The sequence below is a fragment of the Aplidium turbinatum genome, chromosome 5 (assembly GCF_918807975.1).
Source record: "Aplidium turbinatum chromosome 5, kaAplTurb1.1, whole genome shotgun sequence".
Taxonomy (NCBI): domain Eukaryota; kingdom Metazoa; phylum Chordata; class Ascidiacea; order Aplousobranchia; family Polyclinidae; genus Aplidium; species Aplidium turbinatum.
In genome coordinates, this window is record NC_137476.1 from 8,657,034 (window position 1) to 8,679,746 (window position 22,713).

A 22,713-nucleotide genomic window follows, 5' to 3' on the forward strand; every position below is an offset into this window, starting at 1 on the left:
ATAATTAGGCTACTCGTTTGTTATGGACTCGCCATTGACAAAACGTTGGCTACTACACTTAATAGCTGTGCTTTCAATATTACGAAATTTTTCATTAAACACTGCTAACTGACAATTCAAAATGACCTAGCCTGACTTCTAAAAACGCACTACCACGTTAACCAGCCTTTTTTAAAACTAGGGCAGCCTTCCCATTGCGAAAACTTCAATGTGAGGCAAAAAAATCATAAATGCACTGTGGGAAGTCTAGCTAGAGTTTGAGTTGTCTTGCAGTGGTAAAGCGAGAATTTTTAAAACATAAAAACTCCTTTCTTTTCAAAAAGTATGTTCTGATGATAGTTATCCCGCGGCACACCGGTTGCGGAGCACTGCTTTATACTTATATGAATATATTTTGTGAATTGCTTTGCGATTACAATTGGGTCTCCAAATTAGTGGATTTTCCGTACAAACGAACATTAAAACTAAAAAAACGAGAACGACTGCTTATAGTCGAGGAAGAAATGTGGGTGGCTTTGTCGAATGTGCCTCGAGATATTAAGGGACTTGTGCAAGAAGTCAAGCCCAAATTTCACACTAAATTTTGAATAAATACATTTATTTATGCGCGCTATACTGCACAACTCATTCTGTGCTATTTCATACAGTTACTTGAAATACAGAAATCTCATAAAATTGACCCAGTTTTGCCAGGATGCCGCAAACTATTTATCTCTTCGATAGGGTGCCGCAAGGTCAAAAAGGTTGGGAACCACTGCTCTAAACCCTTGACAGCCTGTTTTAACCTAAAAGGAGGACTTTCTGATGATTACCCTTTTAGGGTGAAACAGGCTGTCAAGGGTTTAGACAGTGGTTCTCAACCTTTTCTGAGTCATGGCCCCCCAGACTGTGGCTCTAAAAGACCATGGCCCCCTTGAGCAAAATAAAAATGTATTTGTTTAAAGAACAATGAAACGAAATCAATAAAAACAGTTAACGAATGATTAAATGATTTAATGCTTTCTTTTTCGTAATAGACTACGCTAGTAAATCAAGCGTATCCTTAATTGTTACGTTACAATCACAAAAGATGATGCAACATGCAGTGAGATAGAACATATGATGAAAAAACATGCTTTTGGCTAGCTTTACGATACTAACACCTACATGAGTGTTTTTTGTGTCACAATTCTGTTATAATTCATCAATACATGTTATAATTTATTAATGAAGCTTTTTATCGTGGCTCCCCTGAGAACGCTCTGTGGTCCCCTTGGGGGGCCGAAGGCCACGGTTGAGAACCCCTGGTTTAGAGGGTAATAACTATGTATGTACTATGTATATTAGTTTACATCATGTACATTTGTACATGTAGTTTATTTACTGTCTTCTAAAGCTGTTATTGATTGTCAAATTTAGTCTCTGAACTTTAAACACAAGTATACAAAGTCGCACATTTTGTATATATATGTAGACCAGTTAGTATAATTCGTAATACAGACGTACATGAGTTTACAAACAGACTATATAGAGTAATTATTAAACTGTATTTTTCTTGCAATATGCCATGGCACTGTACCATATTTTTTACTGTACCGTATCATATCATATCTGTATCACATCCTCTTAAAACGTTAAAATGGGGGCAAACGACAAAACTTTGAACCCCGGTAGCAACCCCTAAATATCAACCAATCTTTATGAAAATTCACATATATCATTTTCTCATCAATGGTAACAATATTTTAGGGTGAGACATTAACATTTACAAAAAAAGTTTTTTTTGGACCACCCTAATGTAAAATGACGCTGATGTTCCGATCATCTTTTCACCCACCAAATTTGATCCTCAAGTTATTTGTAACCAATTTAAAGATTTATGATGACTTTGCACTTATAAACTTGGTTGCCATGAAAAGACCAAGCAGGTGATATATCATATTTTGCCATCGCAAAGTAACATTGTGCCATAATAACAATCTATATTTTTATGTATGTGGTGCGATACTGGTGAGGCCAGCCTCATAGGCGAAACACGGTGTCTATTGTGACAGTTCTTGTTACGATCGGCTGCCGAAAAAGTTATATTTTTCTGTTGCATTATTAACGATATGTGACAAGACATCGGACCCATATTTACAGGCTCAGTGGCAACAAAGGTAGTTCTTCAAGTAATCCATGCCATTTACTAGTACATCTAGCTTTTACTTGGTTTTACTATTACATCAATGGCCGAAATTGACTTGTACATGTTGCGACCATGCTGAAACAATCAATTGCTACAGCAGTTGCTTCAATTGTGAGGTTTTTAAGGTTTAATCTAAAACGGATCAGCATTTAACTCTTGGCAAAAGATATTAACCTTACAATATAGATGCTAAGCTACTTTTAACATTTCTAAAAGGTCGATGAATTTTTTAGCACGATTTGAAATCCAGTTAATTTTCTAAGCGTGCTGTGACAGTGATTGCGACGCACAGTCGCACAGTGCTTTGTGCTGCACATTACGTAACAGGTTGAGCCTAAGTTTCATTTCAAGCGACATCCTTCAAAGTGTTAAAAACATATGCTTCAATATTTTAAACGACAAGTTTTTAAAATAAGAAACAACAACAAAAACCTCTTTGTTCGAATTAAATCAATGACCAGAAACCGAAAGTGGCACTGACAACCATGCACCAACCTTGGTTTTGGTTTAACGTCTGCAGAGGTTGAATCAATGTAAAAAGCGCTGATTTGCTGAATGTGTGGCCAATGATCATTCAAGGCGTGACACATTTTTCGTTTTTTTCTGTTGTTGTTTCTTTTCGCTGTTCTCTCAATTTACATGTGTTAACAATATTTGTTCAATTCTGATCTAACTTTTTGTTGATGGTTGGTGGAAGATAATTCGGCGGTCTAAGTTCTCTCAGTCAGTGTTGCTTTTTTATCATAAACGCCATACAACATGCGTCCAAATCAATGCATTGATTCGTATACGAGTAGGTAATGCGTTTGAATGGCGCAATTTAAACAATTAATCGTCCTGAGCCATTTAAGCCAATGCTATAAATAAATCATTATAATAAAATATCACATTGCTCGGGTGGATCTCGCATCAGACTTCTTGCTGTCTTTGCACGAGGTTTGCATTTCTCTAACTGCATAACTAAATATCCCAAACAGTAAAATTTGTCAGTTTTACATTCATTCAACGTTTGCAGACATTAAATCGTACGAATCAGATCGTTATCAGACGTAAAAATTACGAATTTTGCTGGCTGGGATAACATAAGGAAGGAGTATTGATTTGCGTTGGAGGATACATTTTGCGCAAATGTTGTGTCAGCTAAAAGATCTGTTTTGTAACAAAATTTGTCGAAACGAGTTCAAACCAAGCAAAAGTGTGCGAATAACTTGAGGGGGGATATTTTTACTATCCGGTTAAATATCCTGGCTGGATATTCTTTACTATTCGCCTCATGCGATACGAAACCAGATACTAGAAATTGATTGAAAGTTGTCGAAAAAAAATGGCAGAGTAGTTATTGTAAAACTGCACCCTTTTCTGAATAGGAGTAGTTCTGGGACTGATATAAGCCTCCTTATGTCATTTTGTTTTTGACTTACCGTGACGAAACGAAAATAGCAATTTCAGTATGCGATATGCTTTGCACACCGATGGGTGGAGAAAGGTGGCAAAACCTTGTGAGGTTCAATACGTATATAAGCAGTTTAGGCACTAAGATGTACATCTGAATAGCACGCCCACAGGGTCAGCGCTTAATGAGTAAGTTAGCACCACTAATTTTTTAAGCAAACGTTTCTCTATTCACATCAGTTTAGCATTTTCTAGCAGTTAACACGATGTAGGTTTGGCAACGTTCCCTAGCCGGACTGCCTAGTCCATGTGTTCGGAAAACAACTTGCTAATTTTTAACCTACATACTGGATATGTATTCTGTATCTAAAATTATAATTTTATAGCCATTCTAGGAGGGGTGTTGGTTGGTGATTTTGAAGTGCTGCCAAAAAGGGGAAATTTCAAGAACCACTTGTCCAACCTAAAAGGTGTGAGCGCACAGTCGAATTGCGCTTACGTCAGCAGCTGTTTTTATCACACAATGCACAACAGACGCATCTAATAACATTGATCCGATGTTATAAGAACAACTTCAGCCTGAATGGTGTCCAACTGTCCAATTTCAATACCCACGAGCTGGTCTTTGCAATTGTGTCATCTAGTAGAGAGTATTTTGAAAGCCAACACCCCGTTAACACAATCTTTTGTGTTTTTTCCGTTTGCAGTCCGCGCTCTGAAACCTATCACAAGTAGACTATTTAAAGATTAAAAAAGGAACTCACGATGAAGGTTTTTGTACAAAGAACTTGACGTCATATCCACAATACAACAGGGTTCAGGTGCGAGGTTTGAAAATAACCTTTACCTGCCGTCGTCCATTCGAGCTGTGACAGTGTGTGATACATAACACACCCTGTTTTCTTTCAGGAAGTTCTTGATTTTTGAAGCACACTTTCTTTTTGAGTTTCTTCGGCGAATGTCCCAGGCAAATCAGTCGTTTTTTACATTGATTCAACGTCTGCAGACGTTGAAGCAATGTAAAAAAGACTAATTTACTGTCTGGGACAACCGAGTGGAAAATAACTAGCATTTCAGCCGTGAAACCGGAAGATTCACTGAAGTGAAAAATTACGGCTAAAATTTGAAGGTCGTATTTTCGTTGCGCATGCCTGCTGAACGTATTTTTGACTTTATGGCGGCATTCCTTCAGTTAAAAAATGAAGTTTTTAATTTGTTTTTTTGTGAGCTTCATCAGCAAGGGAGTTTTACTTCAGGTTTTGTGCACTTTACTTTGATAGTTACCCTTGATCATGCTTCATGGCCAGGCAAAATTTGTTCTTTTTACATTGATTTAAGCGTCAGCAGATGTTGAATCAATGTAAATAGGACCAATTTTTCTGGCTGAGTTATAACTTCAACTTTCATTTTTGAATTCATATGCAAATCACGGGTTCCTTATTTTTTCAAGCTTGATGGATTTGTTTATTCAATTACTTTATTACGTTACTTCCTTTATCTCCCAACATTGAGTTTCACATAATATTGACATCGTTTGACAGTCGTTCAACAACACGAATTCATTGTACATGCGTTCGATGCAACATTTCAACGTGCAAAGTGATCGTTTTTTATGTTAGTTTGACGTAATGACAACCGTTTTCGTTAGCAACGTCGTGAGAACTGGTTTCAATACATGCAAATAAAGCCAAGCCCCAAACTAGTATTTAACATATCTGCGTTGCGCACAACGAGTGTGAAGGCGAGGCGATATCAATGTGTTAGTTAGATTCAATGATTCTGTCTTGCTACGCTTCAGTAGATGCCCATGATGCAGCAAAACGTATTCTTCCGCATTTACGCGTCGCTAAGTTCCATTGCTCGAAGCAAGATTTTTCATCTTTCCAAGGTTTTCGTCTTACCTCGTGATCTTTGCATGGGTGGGTATGACTCAGCTGTAACAAAAGATTTTTCGTTTTTTTTAGACGTTGGAATGATGAAATACTGTAACTTTTGCTGACTATGTAGGATTGTAAGTAGATACGTATCTCCTTGTTCATGGACTTCTCACAGCCAAGTTGTAAAACTGCATCTACATTTTTGTTGGTTGTATTTCAAAGTTTGGTTCAAATGCGTTTAAATTCTTGTTTACAAAAGGTTGGTTGACAGCAGACACTAAATCTAAAAATAACTCGATTTGGCTCTGCATGTCCGGCTGTGGAAAAGTATATGTCCAATCATATATGTAAACTACAGTACTTGGACAGTGGACACACTCTACTCTAGCATATCTTATCTACCCTAGATAGCTTTATCCACATGACCCCAGACAGCAAAAATCCAAAAGCAGATTTAACGTCTGTAGACGTTGAATCAATGTAAAAATAACGGATTTTGCTGTCTGGGACTAGGCCGGGTGCTATTGTTTAAATCGTTTGGTATTACACATTATAGTTTGTTCATTGTTGTTCACAATGAGTCTCGTTGCTTTTACAACGCGGAAACGAATTCTTATTTCCTGCTATAAGAACATTATAGCTAGCCTGCTGAAGCTAATTGTTTGTATCTGATTTGCTGGTGAACGTAATTAATGCAAGATTGCCAACTCTGCTGTACATATGCACAAACGGTATATACACTATACAATATACATATATTTGCAGTACTTTCTCTAGTTAACAAAACATGTAAATAATAGACTGCTGAGTACTGATCATTGGGAATCGTGAAGGTTTATTGTGTATGTGGTCATTTTCAAGTACGAAAAAACGTGTACTGTATCATCAAGCAAACAAAATCGTCGAAATAGACAGGTAGAGAATCTCTATCATCAGTTATCACCTGTGGCAGGCTTTACATGCTACCATTGCGGCCGCGTCTGTTAGTCACGCATTGGGACTTTTTAGCCAATGGAGAGCCTACAAATGGCGTGACTTTGAACTACAAATCTTCAATACGAAGAACTGCCATACATCACAAACACCTACAAAAACAATTCACACAAAGATGACAGCGAAATTCCAAAAGATCACAGTCAGCTGCCACCCAAATCTGTCAAAGTGACATTTCAAAAGTGCACAGGTTAAACCCTGTCGTTTGGCCACGGTCGGGGATTTTAGCTTACTTGGTTGTTTCTGGAGGCACAGTAATATTTTTATTTTGCCTTGAACCCATCCAGAAAAATCTGTCTTTTTTACGTTGATTCAACGGCTGCAGATCAAATATCCAGCTAGGAAAAGATCGTCAGCTTTGACGTCAAACCGCTTTGAAATCACAGTTAATTCCAATGCTGTTAAAACACCGAAAACAAAAATAAATTTTAAGATCAATTTTTGTGGTCGAGTTATGTTTAGATTTGTCGATAAATCAATTGTTCGTGTTTACATTATTAACTACCAGGATTTAGCGTCATCGTAAAAATGACTATTTGCAGTATTTTATTATCATGTTGAAACGTAGCACCCTAACTAATAACTATTCTTCAGAGGCCTAAATTTATTTGGTGTTTGCCTTCCATACCTGTGTTAATGGTCAATATTTACTTTAGCGACTGATCTCCACTGTATTAAGTGTGTGGCTGGGGGACCTTTTGTTCAGTAGATTGGTGATATTTGACATTGCATTTCTGTGAAAACCCCACTTTGTATCTCATTAATCTATTGAATGGCATTTAATTAAAAGCCAGTTTTTTGCTCCGACAAGTTTCGTTTTATTGTTTGCACTCGTTGAAGATTTGAAATTACGTTGAAGCAAAGCGAAGCTGTTTTAAAACGATAGTTACTAGTAGAATATGAAAGAAAAATGTTTATAACTACAATAAAAATTTCTTTCAAGCTAAAAGCACCCGTCATTCTTATTTTATTTCATCAATGCATTGTCAGATGTTAAACTAATAAATTTTACTATGAAATCATACAATTAAGCGCAGCTTTTATATATAATTTTGTAACTTTTACTGCTGCAACGACTAATTTTTACTCTTACCAGTGCATTAAAAATCGAATCAAATATACCGCCGGCTTATATACCGTATCATATATACAGCAACAAAGATGTATTAAGAGAACTGATTCCAGGGCAAAAACCAATGAATTTACCCAGGATTATTCACATGCGGTCAAACTAACAACGCATTCCATCATTGAGTTATGTCTTGCTTTGTAAATTGAATATGGTCTTTCTTGTTTTGTCTTCTGTAAAAAAGGGTTGTTGGAAGCATGGCCATGTTGGAAGTGAGAAACTAAGCTGGTTCTTAACAGACGATTGGGTTGCAAACATTGTATTGTCGTACCAGCCTTGTGACATTGTGGCTGTCTGATCTAGCCCAGCTGTTGTAGTCAGCGAAATATTTCCACAATAGAGACAGTACCACAGATTTATGAGCCTAGTTGTTTGTTTACTTTTGCAGGGTATGGTGGGATGCTTTTAAATATGCTCAACGAGGCCATTAACACGACCGTGTTATGTACATGAAAAAAAAAACTAAACCGTTTACATCAAACACTTCTCTCTAACCAGCTACGGTAGGTGCAGAGCAACAAATCATATAATGATTCAAACATTATTTCTTTGTTTTTAGGCTTTCTTGTCATATTTTGGCTACAAAGCAAGCTACTGCGAGTCTCACTGTGTTTTAATTGACTACTAAAGGACGAGGTTGGAACGGCCTTGTGCTGCTAGCAGGCATCAGTTCTCATTGGTCGCTGTGCATATGTCCATGAAATATGGGCAATAATGGAAAATGAAGCTCTGAAAAAATTGGCTTCAGTCGAACAGGTTTGTTTTTTTTTTCTTGTAAAGTTGTGTTTTGTGATGAAAATTACCACGAAAACACCGCATGAACGTCAATAACTTACCAACCAATATGTAGCCTACTTGGGAAAAAGGGTGGAGTTGCCATTTTAATTTTGTGAACAAAAGCTTTCTCTAGAATTTAAAGCCAGACCTATTGTTATCAGCTGTCCGGTTAGTCGCGTTTATTTTTTGCAACTTCTTTATGTATTGTTACGTTAATACCGCTTGCGAAAGATCAGCATGGCTTGTTCTTCAGATATTTCAGAAGAAAAGCTTAGTTAAAAACGAGGCGGTTATACACCTCAAAAGTGCATTATTGACGCATAAATGGAGTTATTGTGTGGTTAAATGATGAATCAAAGAAAATTTGTTTGTTTGTGGCTAGGCTGCATTGTTTCTTAATTAGGAACAACTTAATGTTTCCTTATATTACTCATTGGCTCTCAGTACAAGGAAATAAATTGAACACGCGCATGCTTGTAGCTTCTGCCTAATTAAAGATAGCTTTCGCTGATATAGAAAATCTAAAGTCAACGAAACCCTGTTTAAAAACAGCAAAATGACGTGATTGTGCTCTTGAAAGTCTGTGCATGGTTTATTTTAGTAAGTTTACAAACAAAAACGTTTTCAAACCCTTTTTCCTTCTTGAAATCGTGTACCTGTATTTAGTTATTTTACCGTTTTAGACACTCGCAGGCAGGCTATAGCGTAGTTGTTTCAAACTCTTGGAAAGCTGCAAGTTTTTTAAGATTTACATTTACTAAAAAAATATATCCTTTTTCTATTCATGTAAGCGTGTCTTTGCTTTTCCTGTTCGTCTTTTCTTCATTCGTATGCCCTGCCTTGTGCTGGACAGCATTGAATGCTGAATTACGATTAACCGATTCAGATATACAGTAGATGCAGAGTGCGTTACATGCTTTGTCAAGCTAAACATTGTGAGTTATGCAAGCCCATAACTGTGTTCATTTTGTTTAAACGATTTAGATTTTTGGTTATTTTTAATGTGTCATTATTCTATGGTGTTACTGCTTGAAATTTCTTTGGGGGTGAAACGTCACAACGAAACCAGCCGTCCTCACGTAATCATAGTAGGCGACTTACAATGTTATTTAATCACGCGAAGCGTTCATTATGTTAGGTTTGTATTTTTACAAGTCATGAGCATGAGTAGTAAATAATCATGTGAATCAAACTGGATTTCCAACAGGGTGTTTTCTGTTATGTTTGCATGTAGAGCATTTTTCTTTAGTCTGTCTTCATTGCTATTTTACTTTCATCAAGTTATGCTATCTTTAATTTTCAGTTCCAGACAGGCTCACCAGTGTAAGGTTGAGAAATTCAACATATCAACTACCACGAAAACATATATATTCAGTCGTACCTGATTTTTATGGAGTGCAACAAGGGTTTGGGGCCTAGCGTTGTTTAGAAGTGACGTTGTTCGTGATACTTCTTATAGCACTGCTGTTATTGTTTTGCTTTTCTGCCTGGGACATGTCACAAGACTCGGGTGTTGGCAGGATTTTTTCGATGTATTGATGTTCCACTGATTGGCTGTACAGGTAAATGCCAACGTTATGATTCTATTTATCCTTTAACTGCTAGCTTGTTTTTTTTCATTTATTAATGGCAACTGGCATCGACGTTTTTCGTACTTAGTTGCGTATCAGCAGACATAGCCCGTCATGTTCTGTTTCGTACAAACATAACCGCATTGCTTTTTGTTTTTTTTAAGTGTTAGACGTTTCTACGAATTTACACTTTAAAAACGACTGCCTGGTATCAGCTATGATGGCATTACAGAACCAGACTGTTTTCATGCATCGATATTTCATTGTAGTTTTGAGTTTTACTGGAAGTATTTGTTTCTTAATGTTTGATTGGTCAACAGTAGTCCGTACTTCCGGGATCTATTGTGTTGAGGCTTTGTCGAATATATCCACCTATTTGACTCTCTTGCGCATGTTAGTGGCATCTGTATTGGCAGCGTTATGATAGGCACCCGAAACCAACCCTGCTTCCTGCCAATGAGTCATACATTTTTTTTCACCAGGCTCATTGTTTGAAGATAACTTCTTCCGCAGTTAAATGAACGTCTATTTTGCTGTAATTCCCTTTGCAATCTAACACAACACAACCACAGTAAATGAGCAAAAAATTACCCTTGCTGTAATGCGTTGTGAGCATTGGTAGAGCAATCAATAAAAAAACAAGGTTCTTGTGAATTAGATGTGAAATGAAGCAATTTACAGCCAATTGTATTTCAACCACGAGCGGAAACTTCACTCAGTCATTTTCTGTGCCTGCGTCATGGTTCAAAACCTCCAAGTATGCCAATCTGCTAGGAGTAAGCTTTCAAAGAAGCTTTTTTAGCCTGAGTATAGATAACTAATAATAATTATTATAATAATCAATACTCGCTGCAGCGATTATTTTCTGCTGATGTCGTTTTTCCAATGTTCCATGTGTTTAGTCTCACGGATTAAAAGCCTTTCGCAGACTTAAATATTGTGCCTTTTCATTTTATGAAATGTTTACAGTACATGTACAAGGAACTGAAAGTAAAGCTTCCCTTTTTTTGGCCATCTTGTCATGGAATTTCACGCTTAAGCACACAAATATGCGGTGTGTTGAGTAGCTACCGGCATACCTAGATAACACAGCTTCAAATTAGCACATATCGATTTTGAAAGGGCTGTCTTTCGTGTTTTATGCGTTTCTGTATTCATGCAATTGGTGTTGCTATGTACAATTGTACATAGAGGACATTATATTGTGCATGCCTTTATATTAATTCGTTAAAGTATGTAACAAGCAACTATTAATGTAATATCATACTATCTGTTTTACAAGACTATCTTTGCGTAACTTGTTTTTCTTTTAAAAAAACAAATTTACATTTAATACAAATCCAAAACTCATTCACACAAAAAGATTTTTTTACGGCAAAATATTTATTTTTATTTTCTTTACCAGGCTACCACCATCATCGTCTTGCCAACAGCCATTGGGCATTTCCTGCTGTGTTTGACCAGTCCACTCTCATAGCTGCGTACTTCCCTATCCTCCCTAATCAACTACTTTTATGTTTTCAACTTCGCTATAGCAATAACAGTCATAATTTTTCTTGCAGTGTTGCCTTCGTTATATTGTCCATTAATCCTGACCAGGCTGTTTAATAGTTTCCATTACGACCCGTATTAACCTGATATTATGCGTAGAAGCTTTGTTATTTCTAGTTGAATGTTATTTTTAACTGTGCCTGTCTTGTGTGTGTGGGCGTTGTGGTGAGAAACTTGGCTTGGAATGCCTATTGTTTTGTTGTAGAATCTTCATTACAGTTTAGATGTTTCAGTAACACTTGTATTAATCTTCATATGTGAAAAATCGATTGTTGAACCGTGTGGTTATTATGTTTGTTGAAATATATAGTTGTTTGAACTGTTCTTGCGACACTTTGAGATGGGCAGTTCTTTCACCCAGTAACTGCTCTGATATGTACACTTGATTTACATTTGGCTAGAAGGTAGAATGGTGTTGGTAGACTGTTTGAACGTTGTTAAAAGAGTGGCTGTGTGTTTCAAAGTTTGCTGGTTTTACGTCGTAACCACGTATTATAACGTTAAATCAGTGCTAAAAAGTGAATGACCCTTTAGTGTGGAAATTTTTTGTTGCGACGATTTCAAGTTTGGCTCATTGCAGCATTCTGGCCTTGGCATTGCATTAACGTAAAATAACAAAAAATCAGCAATTATTATAATCCTCGAATGAAATATTCTCCACCGATTCCTCGTTTCAAAGCGTTGAATCGACGCAATCAAACCAAAAAAAAAAACTTTCTTAGCACCTTCGCCTGCTCGCAACGTGGTTGCCATACCAACCAATACAACAAGCATCCGCGTCTCTTGGAATGCATCATCATCTGGAGGATATCATAAATTCATCATTTATACCAATGATTCGGGGGTCCGCAACATCACTGTGGACAACAACACATTAGAAACCATCTTGGATGGCCTTACTCCTGGATCTATGTATGTCGCCAGCGTTGGTGTCATATTCGTTGGAATTCAAAGTGAAAGTGCGTCCAGTGCCCCTTCCCCAACATGTAAGTCAATCTATGGATTTGTTGGTATGCATCCAAGAAAAACGAACTTTCGTTTTAATTGATATGATGCTTTCTGCTGTTCATTAAACCTTGCAATGTTTGTGACGGTGATTGAGTGTTCCCTTTGAATTTGCAAAGAAAAACAAAACCTACTAGACTCTAGAGCATCGAACTCGTGTTCTGTGTTTCTGGGCATGATACACGTTCAGTGTATTAATGAATCATACCATTTCATTTGTTCAGTTTGTTGCAGATCTGATGAAACACCCTGTTGCGACTCCACTATATTGTACTGTGTGGATTGTCTGCGCTGTGTTCTAATAACAGTAAATATACGTTGCATTACCGAAAACTTACCAATTTCAGATCCAGATCCCGCGTCAAATTTCAACGTGGAAGCCTCATTTCGGACGAACAACGTCACAATAAACTGGGCTCCTCCAACATTAGGTGGAGCGGACTCCTTCTTTGTCATCTTCACTGATGTTCTCACTGGGTTGAAAGTGCATGAAGACACCATCACAGAAACAAGCTACTCTGTCACTCTCAAGTACGGAAGCAAGTACTCCATTGCTTTGATCGTGGAGTACCAAAGATATAATAGCACAACTGAACGTCAAACAACAGTGATTGGTAAGGAGGTTGAAGAGATAGTCAAGTTTATTCTTGAACATCAATAATTTGAAGTTTTGTTTGTTGAATTGTTTGAATCAAGAACAAGAGTGCTGAGTTATCTACTTAGCAAGCTGCTGGGATGCTCGGATGGAGTATTTGAACACATTCTTTGAACTGGATGCTATCTTCCAACATACGTCATAGTTGGTCTACTTAAACAACAAATTCCTTGTAAACATTACATGGTTTCACATCACCTGGCGTGTGTGGTTCTGCCACTTTTATATTAGTATGTCGTGTAGTCTGATAATTTTCATTCCTGATGTGACGTATTTTAATGTCGAAATGTGACGTAATGATGTCGCGTTCCCAAAGTTTTCAATTTATCTTTGTTTTGTTTTAGCTCCATTGCCAGCTCAGCAGCTGATGGTTAGTCCGCAGAGCACAACCACTCTTCGTGCTGACTGGCAGGAACCGGTTAGCGGCGGTTTTCACCAGTTTCTTGTTCACGTTGCCAATGCTACAAACAATATCACCACAATTCCAGTCGGAAATGAAACGTTCTCGACTGAAATTCCTGACTTGACTCCAGGGTCTTATTACATTGTCATGGTAGAAACCGAGTTCTTTGATGTTACTGGTGAAGAGATTAACAGCACCAACAACCCGACATGTGAGTGTTTGCGAGCCGTCTTGGTTTCACGTGTTCCTTGTTTAATTTTCAACAGGAATAATAAATTGTTGTAGATTAATGTTACTACAAAAAAACAAAAAGGTTTCGTTTTGGTTGACAAATTGAAATATATAACTAACGAGGCATTGATCATCAAATTGTAATCTACCAATCAAATTATCGATTGGTACATCAGTCCTCATCAGTCAGATTTATTTAACTGCTTTTTATTTGGTTTTGTTATTTTTTATGAAAGTAAACAGAAATATTTACTTCTTATCCTTTTACTAAACCTTTAACAGAAATGTGTCTGGCCGTGAAAATATGTTACAACTTCATTCCACTTCATCTTATTGCTGGAGTAAGGATATCTGTCGAAAACGCTCATTTGATGAGCATGATTGGATGATTGCATGATTGGATGCATGATTGCAGTCAGCTATAATTCTGTCGCTAATTGGATGCTTTGTGCAAAACAAACACCCCAGTTTTCTTCATGTGATATTTTGTTCAGATCCCGATCCAGTGACCTCCCTCCAAGCTCCTCCAACATCTGTGAATCCATCAGTGTCCGTATCTTGGTTTCCTCCTGGACTTGGGGAGGCAGATGAATACATCATCACGTACACTGATGAGGATGGTGATCTTGTACGGAACTTCCCCACTAATGAGACCACTGATGAGTTTGTGCTAGAATTTGGGAGCCGCTATTCCATTGAAGTCTTCACCGTCTTTGCCGGATTGCGCGGGGATTCTGAAAACGCTACAACGACCATAAGTGATTATAAAGCGTCTCGTTCTTGTGCATGGGGGGGTGGCAATTCGCTTTGTTTGGAACGAATTTCGTAACCGAATTTTAAAATACTTAAAATTTATTAAACGGTGAAAACATGCCATGTGTAATCTCTAGGTAATGAGTTAGAAGACTTTTCAGTTTAATGCCAAGCAAATTGGTTAATGCATGTTCCATGTTTGCATTTGATCAACCTACGGTATCGAAATTAAAAGAAGTCGACTTAACGCTACAATCCTCAACAAGTTTATAGAAATTATTGCTACAAATTAATAATTAATCAATGTAATATTTTCATTTCACAGATTGGCGCATTATCAAGCTTTAATACGTTGAAGCAACGTAATAATATCAAATTTCCCTGTCTGCGTCGCAATATTTGCATGGTCTGCAGGTCGACTTTATGACATCACGAGTCAACAAGAGACTTGGAAAATCAGTCTTGGCTTCCACTAAACAATAATCACATAATTGCTTTGTTTGCAAACTTTCACATAGGCTAACAATGCAAGAAGACATGGCTTTTTTCTATGCATTGATAAAAATACAATGTGCACTTATAATTCTTTGCTTTCAATTTGCTTCCATTGTCAATCGTATTATTTTTACATCAGTTGCTGCAAAGCGACGATGCAATCCTGAAAATGAGGATGAAAAAACTGCAATGTTACCACCATCAAATATTAACAAACACAACACGTGGTGAATAACTTGTGGTGTGCTGTCTCTTGTTTCGACTTGTTGCTTGTTCTGGGTGCTGAAAACTTGTTTGTGGTTTTGTTGTTTTTTTTGTGTTGTGTCCAGTTTTAATGTTTCTGTGCTTTAAACCAATATTTATAAATGCATCAGCAGCAAATACAAGACTCAGGTTTGTTAGTCACGAAAGCCATCATAGGGTTTGCTGTGCAGCTTTCTTGCTTTAATTTATCGAAATATTTAATTCTTGTGGAAAGCACTCCATCAACTGTTTAATACATTCATGTGAATGAATTTGTTTAGAAATTTTTCAGCCAATCCCCAAGAAACATGTCGCTCTCATCCAAAATCATTTTCCAATGTTTGTTCAAACTATAGAAGCTATTAACGACCTGTTTTAGCCAAAACAGGTCGGTAATATCTCCATTGTGAAGTAAGCAACGATCATGCTGCTAAAAGCGAAACTCGATCTATTGCAAATTAAAAAAATATTTGGTATATACTATTGGTCAAGGCTTACGCTAGAGATAAAAGAAAATACTCTTTCAGCTGACCAAGATAATGATGGACTTATATTGATTCTACGTTTATTAAGAGCATGAAACATGTAAAAGCTTTATTTGAATGCTACTTTTACGTTTGCGATTGCGTTTCTTGGTGGATTGCTGAAATATTCATTTCAATTATTAAAAATCTTTCTAATCTGCTCATTCCAACTGAATCAGATGTTACTATCCAGTGACTTCAAGATAATCTGTGAAGAAAATCAAATGCTATTTTTATAAATTATAATAGCATGCGCTAAGTCAGACAAAAAACATGTCTTCTCATCCAACAGATCCTGATGCGGTGAAGAATCTCGTTGCTGAGCAGTCGCCTGGAAGTGAAACTACCCGAGTAGATGTGGGATGGGGCAGCCCTGACGGAAGCGGGGATACTATCACTGTGAGTTGATGTTCTGACTTGAAGCATTTCCTGGCTGTGTTGGTAACTGGTTGTACAAACTGCGTTATATTAGACTAGCATCGCCAACTGAGCAAGCTTACCAAAATAAAACTATTTGTTCGAGGGGCTTGTGTTTGTTTTCAGAAAAAAAGCGCGGTTTCTTGATTAATTTTACTTTCTTGCAGATCAATTACGTCAGCACAACTGATCCATCCGCCGATCCAGCTGGCAGTGTCTCAGCTGAATTTGTTGACACCAGCAGCCAAATATCAGTGCTACCTGGCCACAATTACACCATATCTGTTGTTGTCAACAGCAATGGCTTGAACAGCTCTACCAGCGTTGCTAGTGCTAATTCAAGTAAGGTCTCACTTTGTTTTTCAAATCGTCACTTTTGAAAGAAATTTGATGTTTTTTCATTATTTATAGCGATGTTTTTGCTCATTAACTCCGCAAATTATGTTTGTGATAAATTACAGGTGACAAATTATTCATGACATGATTGAGTATTATTTTTGGCATCATATACTGTATGCTAGAAGTGAAACATGTTTCTATCTGAATACGTCTTGTTTTGTGTATTTTCTTCAGTAAATGTTAATGGCCCTGTAACAAACCATTGCTACGCGTATGAGGACATGCTCTGTTTTATAAAACCAAACGTGTTTTTTTTCTCATTTTAATGATAATTCCAAGCGTGGGGTCGAGTTGTTTATTTGGAAGTTGGTGACATAGCCGAAGCGTTGGAAAATACGAGCTTGCATTCTTATCACTCACCTGCGGCGTGACGTGCGCCTGCCAACATGACGTCACATGTCAACGGGGTGGCCAAGCAGTGTCCGACGATCGTAAGGGCGTCAGTTCGACCACTGTGTAGATTGTTTTTCATTTTACAACTTCAACTAATTGTGGAAAACTTAATAAGTGTAAAGCATGTAGTGTAAAGACTCAAAACAATGAAAACTATTAATACTACAAAAAGTGCTCAATGCTAAGCAAAAAAGCAAAGCAGAGCAAATTAAATCAAATATAGTTATTACTATCTGAAGCCTGTTTTGTGTAAAGACTCTGTATTTGACGTAAATACTCAGTGAATTACTTATTTTTACATACAGGGCCAGACCAACCGAATGCATCCGGGGTTACTGGTCAAGAAAAGTTGACGCTAACGTGGGTAGACCCTGTCGGTAACGTCGACTTTTATGAAGTGCAGAGAAATGATAAAGTAAGTCAATGACTCAATATACTGCAAGTAGATATCAATTTGACGCCGGCATATCATTATGTCGATTGCAAGAGTCATTGAGCACTAATCATTTAGTTGAACTATATGCAGAAAAAAAATCAGTCGTTTTTTGCAATCATTCATTCAACGTCTGTAAATGTTGAATCAATATAAAAAACGACTCATTTACTGTCTGGGGTAATTACTTTTTTCAGCCTGTTTAAAAAATTAGCAGCACCGAAAGAAGAACCACTCTTTGTCAACTTGCCCTCATGTAGTGACTGAGATGGCTCAGAGTTTGTTTGTTAAATGAAGTCGATTTCAATAAAATTATCATTTTTTCGCGAATGTACAATGCTGACTAGGGAAGTTAGATCAAAGGGATGCGAAACTAATCCACTTTTGTCTTATCCACAACATTAGAAGAGTTATTTCGCTGAATTACAAAACATCGTACTTTTTATAGTTTATATAGGAATTATGTAGTTGATTTAAAAAGAATTTAAGGTATGTTGCCCAAATAAAGCTTGCAGCAGGTGTAATAAAATTTCAAATTGAGATATGAAGCTTCTATTGCAATCGGATAAGTGGAGTTTCCTGTTCCGCAGTGCAACGTTACTAATAGTAATCCCTATAGTAAGTAGACTATAATTTGCCTAACACATCCTCACCTTCTGTAGTTACGCCATCCATTAAGTCAATAGGTAATTGTAAGGTAGTTAGTAGCCCAGAAAAGTGTTTGGCGGTCAAGTGAGTTAAAGCAAAATGTTTGGATTGGATCATGGCATAGAAATACATTCCCATTAGGTGTTTAATTTATTGCTATAAAACGCAAATACAATATTACAAACCGCAAACAAGCTCAGTTTTTCACTTTCTCAAGACCCGTCATGTCCGTGATCATGTTAATGAATAAATAATGACGTAATTATTATTGGCATCGCCCACTGAGTAAATAAATTTTGTGTTGAACGCAGTCATGAAACTTGTGCTTTCGATCAAGTCCAAGACAATTTCAAGCGTTTTTTTGTTAATTTTAGCAAACCTTGATCTTTCCTATACATCTTACTAGCCTGTTGCAGCCTTATTAAGACGACTGCAAAAGTTGCCATATGTAAATTATTCAATTAAATTTTTTCTAACTTTAACCTTTGTTTTAGCCTAAAGAAGATATCAGCAATACACGACGAACAATCACATTTGACAACCTTTCCCCTTTTACTGACTACACCATAACAATGCGTGCTGTGATCATCGATATAGATGGGATGCCTGATCGATCTTCATCGTACGTAGAAACGTTCAAGACGTTAACAGCACGTAAGTACACTTCGTAAAACCCGGGTTGAGAGTCATTACATAACACAATAACTGTCTTTTTATAGTTCAAGGTGACTGATATGTTTTATTTTTGTCTTCTGCAGTTAAAATCTTACTATTTTACAGTAAATGAGAAACATTTCAAAGACTGAAAGTGTTTTGACTTGTTTTAGTGAAAAGAGTGTTAAAAAGCATCTTAGTTCAAGAAAGCGACTTTATATTATCATCAGCAAGTTCTCAGATTGTGTTTCATGAAATGTACCAACTTTTCAGCACCGCCGCAACCTTATACAAGCATATCACTGAATCCTAACTTTGCCACTTTCTCGAGGATAATCCACTTGGCGACCACTACTTCAAACATGCCAAAATGATATTTTTTCTGGGAATTTAAAAAATGTCTGCCAACACTTATCGGATATCGCAGCCAAGTTGGCGAACCCTACCTTCTATGAATCTCTGCAGAAAATCAGTAACATTTCAAATGCTGAAAGCGTTACGCTTTTTTCCCCAAATAAATGGATTCTTAAGTTGACTGCAGCTAGTGAGTTGAAAGAAACAACTTTATATTTGTACATACCCAGACAGCAAAACCTGTTATTTTTACATTGATTCAAGTACTGCAGATGTTGAATCAATGTAAAGATGACGGATTTTGCTTTCTGGGATAAGTCTCACAATATTATCTCATAACGAGCGATAACTTTTCAGCACCGTCGCAACCTAATGCAACCATATCACTGAATCCTGACTCTGCCACTTCCCCGAGCTTAATATCCTTCACTCTTCCTTCTGGAACCTTCTCCGATGTCAACGGACCCATCGAGTCCTTTGGCGTCTACTTGACCAAGGGAGATGGCACAGTACCTCCCGACGTGACTAAGAACGAGACCTGCATTACGAGCTCATCGGATGCGAACTTTGATGAATGTGTCGCTCTTTGGAGGGATGATGGTACGAGAGTGGAGGCTGGAGCAAGATCTCGAAGGGCTGCTGGGAATGAGGAAATCACAGTGAGCACTTCAGTGATGTAGTAGAATTTAAATGTATTATTGCGCTGCAATCAACGTTTATCTGTTGTGCAAATTGGAACTGCTTGTTGCGAAGAGTATAGCTATTAGTTAACCTTCTTGGTTGAAAGCTTTTCCAACTATTTACAAGGAAAAAAAAAGCATCAAAATAATCACATCTCTCGTAGAAACAGAAAGAAGGATTAATGTGCGGCGTATCTGGTAAAGAAAAAAACGTTTGTTTTCAGTCATTTTTGCAAAGTATTGAGTCTCGTTTTTTTTTCAGTTTGTAATTGGAGATGGGACTCAATCTATGTCACCATGGGGTAAAATATACACCAACCCTTCGTTGGAACCAAACACCATGTACAGAGTCGCTGTAGCGGCCAAGACAGAAGGCAATGACCTGCTTGTGGCAACCAATTGGAGTCCAATTTCAACACGTATGTGATTATTAAAACCAATTTTTTCTCAATTTGATTTATAGGTAAACCCAACGCTACTGTCAAATCAGTAAGAGATAACGACACATGCTTTTCCACTCACATAGTTTTTGATTGGATCGTTTTTGGCAAACATCTCCAGATTTGGACATGGACAATGGACATCTAATTATGTTCACATAAATCATCCACTAAGATTACAGGCTTGTATTGGTGGATCAAACTCTCTGCGATGGCCAACACTGCCTGAAAAACTTTCTTGGATTTGAGATAAAATTTTGTAATGAACTCACCATTTCAGCAAAATTCTTAATTTCAAAATCAAAAATTAACTTTACACTTTGTGTGTGGTTCATTACCGGTTTTCAAAACATTGACAATGTGTAAATTCATGCCGTGACGAAGATTCCGACTGAAATTTTGTCTTATACTAGCCCCCTCGATAGTTTTATGTTCAAATTGCATGCTTTACTCTTGGTACAATTACTGCAAGGCCTAGACTCTAGAGACATATAGCATGTGGTTATGAATGTCCAGCATTTTTGATCGTGTACTCACTGGCTTCAAACTAAACTGTGTTGTTTTATTTTTCAAATCGTCATCTTTCTACTGACTTGGATGAGCAGTCAGACAACCAGGTTAGTTGGCTGGTTAATTAAAAATCTGTTTTAATTTGATAGTGCCGAGTGTCCAGCTAGCAACACTCGTTGTTTTGACGTTGATTTTACGTCTGTATACGTTGAATTAATTTAAAAACGACGGATTTTGCTGGCTGGGATAATAACTTGGCCTATTTATAGCTTTTCAACACAATTTAAAATCTATATTCTTTTATTACAAACTTTGTTTTAACCTGTATTACGGTCCAGGAGTTATTGCAGTCCAGAAGTTACCGTTACTTTCAGACCGTGTATACGCGGTGCAGAAGTTACCACCAGACCAGAAGTGACCAAATGAGGGTTGCCAGATTTTATAGTTGCAGCAGCTTCAACAAAAATGAGATGAAAGTGAAAACAAAAGTTTGTTGCAAAAATCATTGTTGTGCTTGAATAAAAAAGTATGTTTGAAACAAGGCAAGGCATCGCTTAGAATGTTTGAATCACAGCAATCTTCAATACAGGCGTCAATAATACATCGTGCAAGCTTTCAATTTGATTCAACGGAAACTTCTTTATGCTTGATGGCAGGCTAATCCGCTTGTCTGAGTTGTAGTTTGGAAACACAGTCTTTGACTGTAGATTTTGTTATTTTGTGCTACCTTTTTGCCAGTGGCAACATCATGAACATGTCAAATGTTAACTTGATTTTGGTTATCGCGCTGATACTTAAACTCACGAGACGATCTGGCAACACTGGTGCAAGTAAATTTTCTTTTTATTTTATGAAAGGTAAAACCAAAGTTACAGCAAAGTAGGCAATGGTAAATTAATTTTGCATATCATCGTATACAAAGACAAGGTACTTGTCGACAAAGTATGAGAACATAGCTCATTTATATTTTCAAAAAGTCCTTTGATAAAAGATGTCCATAAAATCTTTCCGTATTGCCAATCAATCAATCAAATTTATTTTCGGTATAGCTCCACATTCATTTCAATGTACAAATAGCAGAAAATACAACATATTACTTTTACTGATAATATGGAAACTACGCTATGGTGGCAACGAAAAAAACATGCGGTTATCCAAGTCAAGGTGCCCAATGCCTTTTTGGCCATAGTTTCTGTAGTCTTGTAAAATATGCAAAAAAAAGTTTCAACTACATAGTCTTTTACCTATTTGCAAGTTTTTTCAAACCAATTTCGAATCAGCATGCCCTATTACAATAGCAGTAACTTCTGGACTGCTACCGCCGAGTTGCAGACCAGAAGTAACAAGGTGATGAAAATTGCATGTATCTGATCAATAAGCAGTCATGTCCAACTTCACTACACTATACAATGTTAGCTCTTGAGATCTCAGCGCTCGCTGATCATAAAAGATATAACTGTTATAATGACTGACTATTTTTGACCTCCTGCAAGTGTTCACAATATTCAGAGACCAGTTTTTGTGTTATAAAATATTTAAAGATGACGTCACATTAGAAATTGAATTCAAACAGCGCTATTAATCCACAAGTTATTAGATTTCAATGTTAACTGGAGCTGCTTGAACTACACCCACGAAGTTACAAGGATTCAATCTTTGCATTTTAAAGTGAAAACTAAAAGTCATATTTTATGACCTGAAACAGAAAATATGACTTTGTAACTTCTTAAATAAAGCTCATAACAACGTAGTTCTTACCAGTTTTACAACTTTCTGCACCAACAAAAGAAATATGACTTTAATAACTTTTAAATTGCATATAGAATGTTGCTCATGGTAGCTTAACGCTTAACGTTTTCGTCTGACTCTCTTCACTCTTCAGGAGCTATCGTCAGAATAAAATAAGCCCAAAAGTAGTGAAGTATTTGTTGTAGAAGAAAAACGAAATGTAAATTTGGCTAATTAGAATAATTCAAATTAACGAAGAAGCTTCAAGGCTTATTTTATTCTGACGATATC

At 37.0% G+C, this 22,713-nt stretch overlaps 1 protein-coding gene and 1 long non-coding RNA gene across 2 annotated transcripts in view; both read left to right on the forward strand.

Moving 5' to 3' along the window:
* The window catches only part of LOC145770910 (fibronectin-like), a 66,373-nt gene that overhangs the window by 40,022 nt on the left and 3,638 nt on the right, over positions 1 to 22,713 (forward strand). Inside the window, exons 18-28 of the mRNA XM_082582654.1 lie at positions 12,180 to 12,443; positions 12,810 to 13,076; positions 13,462 to 13,731; positions 14,246 to 14,509; positions 16,059 to 16,165; positions 16,351 to 16,525; positions 17,281 to 17,390; positions 18,551 to 18,710; positions 19,422 to 19,723; positions 20,007 to 20,163; positions 20,790 to 20,801. Coding sequence (XP_082438780.1) covers positions 12,180 to 12,443; positions 12,810 to 13,076; positions 13,462 to 13,731; positions 14,246 to 14,509; positions 16,059 to 16,165; positions 16,351 to 16,525; positions 17,281 to 17,390; positions 18,551 to 18,710; positions 19,422 to 19,723; positions 20,007 to 20,163; positions 20,790 to 20,801 — 2,088 coding nt within the window. The remainder of the gene's footprint in view (positions 1 to 12,179; positions 12,444 to 12,809; positions 13,077 to 13,461; positions 13,732 to 14,245; positions 14,510 to 16,058; positions 16,166 to 16,350; positions 16,526 to 17,280; positions 17,391 to 18,550; positions 18,711 to 19,421; positions 19,724 to 20,006; positions 20,164 to 20,789; positions 20,802 to 22,713) is intronic.
* Positions 1,804 to 9,874, forward strand: LOC145770437 (uncharacterized). The gene is made up of 3 exons (XR_014289153.1): positions 1,804 to 1,907; positions 8,118 to 8,314; positions 9,639 to 9,874. It is a non-coding gene; the product is annotated as an uncharacterized LOC145770437 (long non-coding RNA).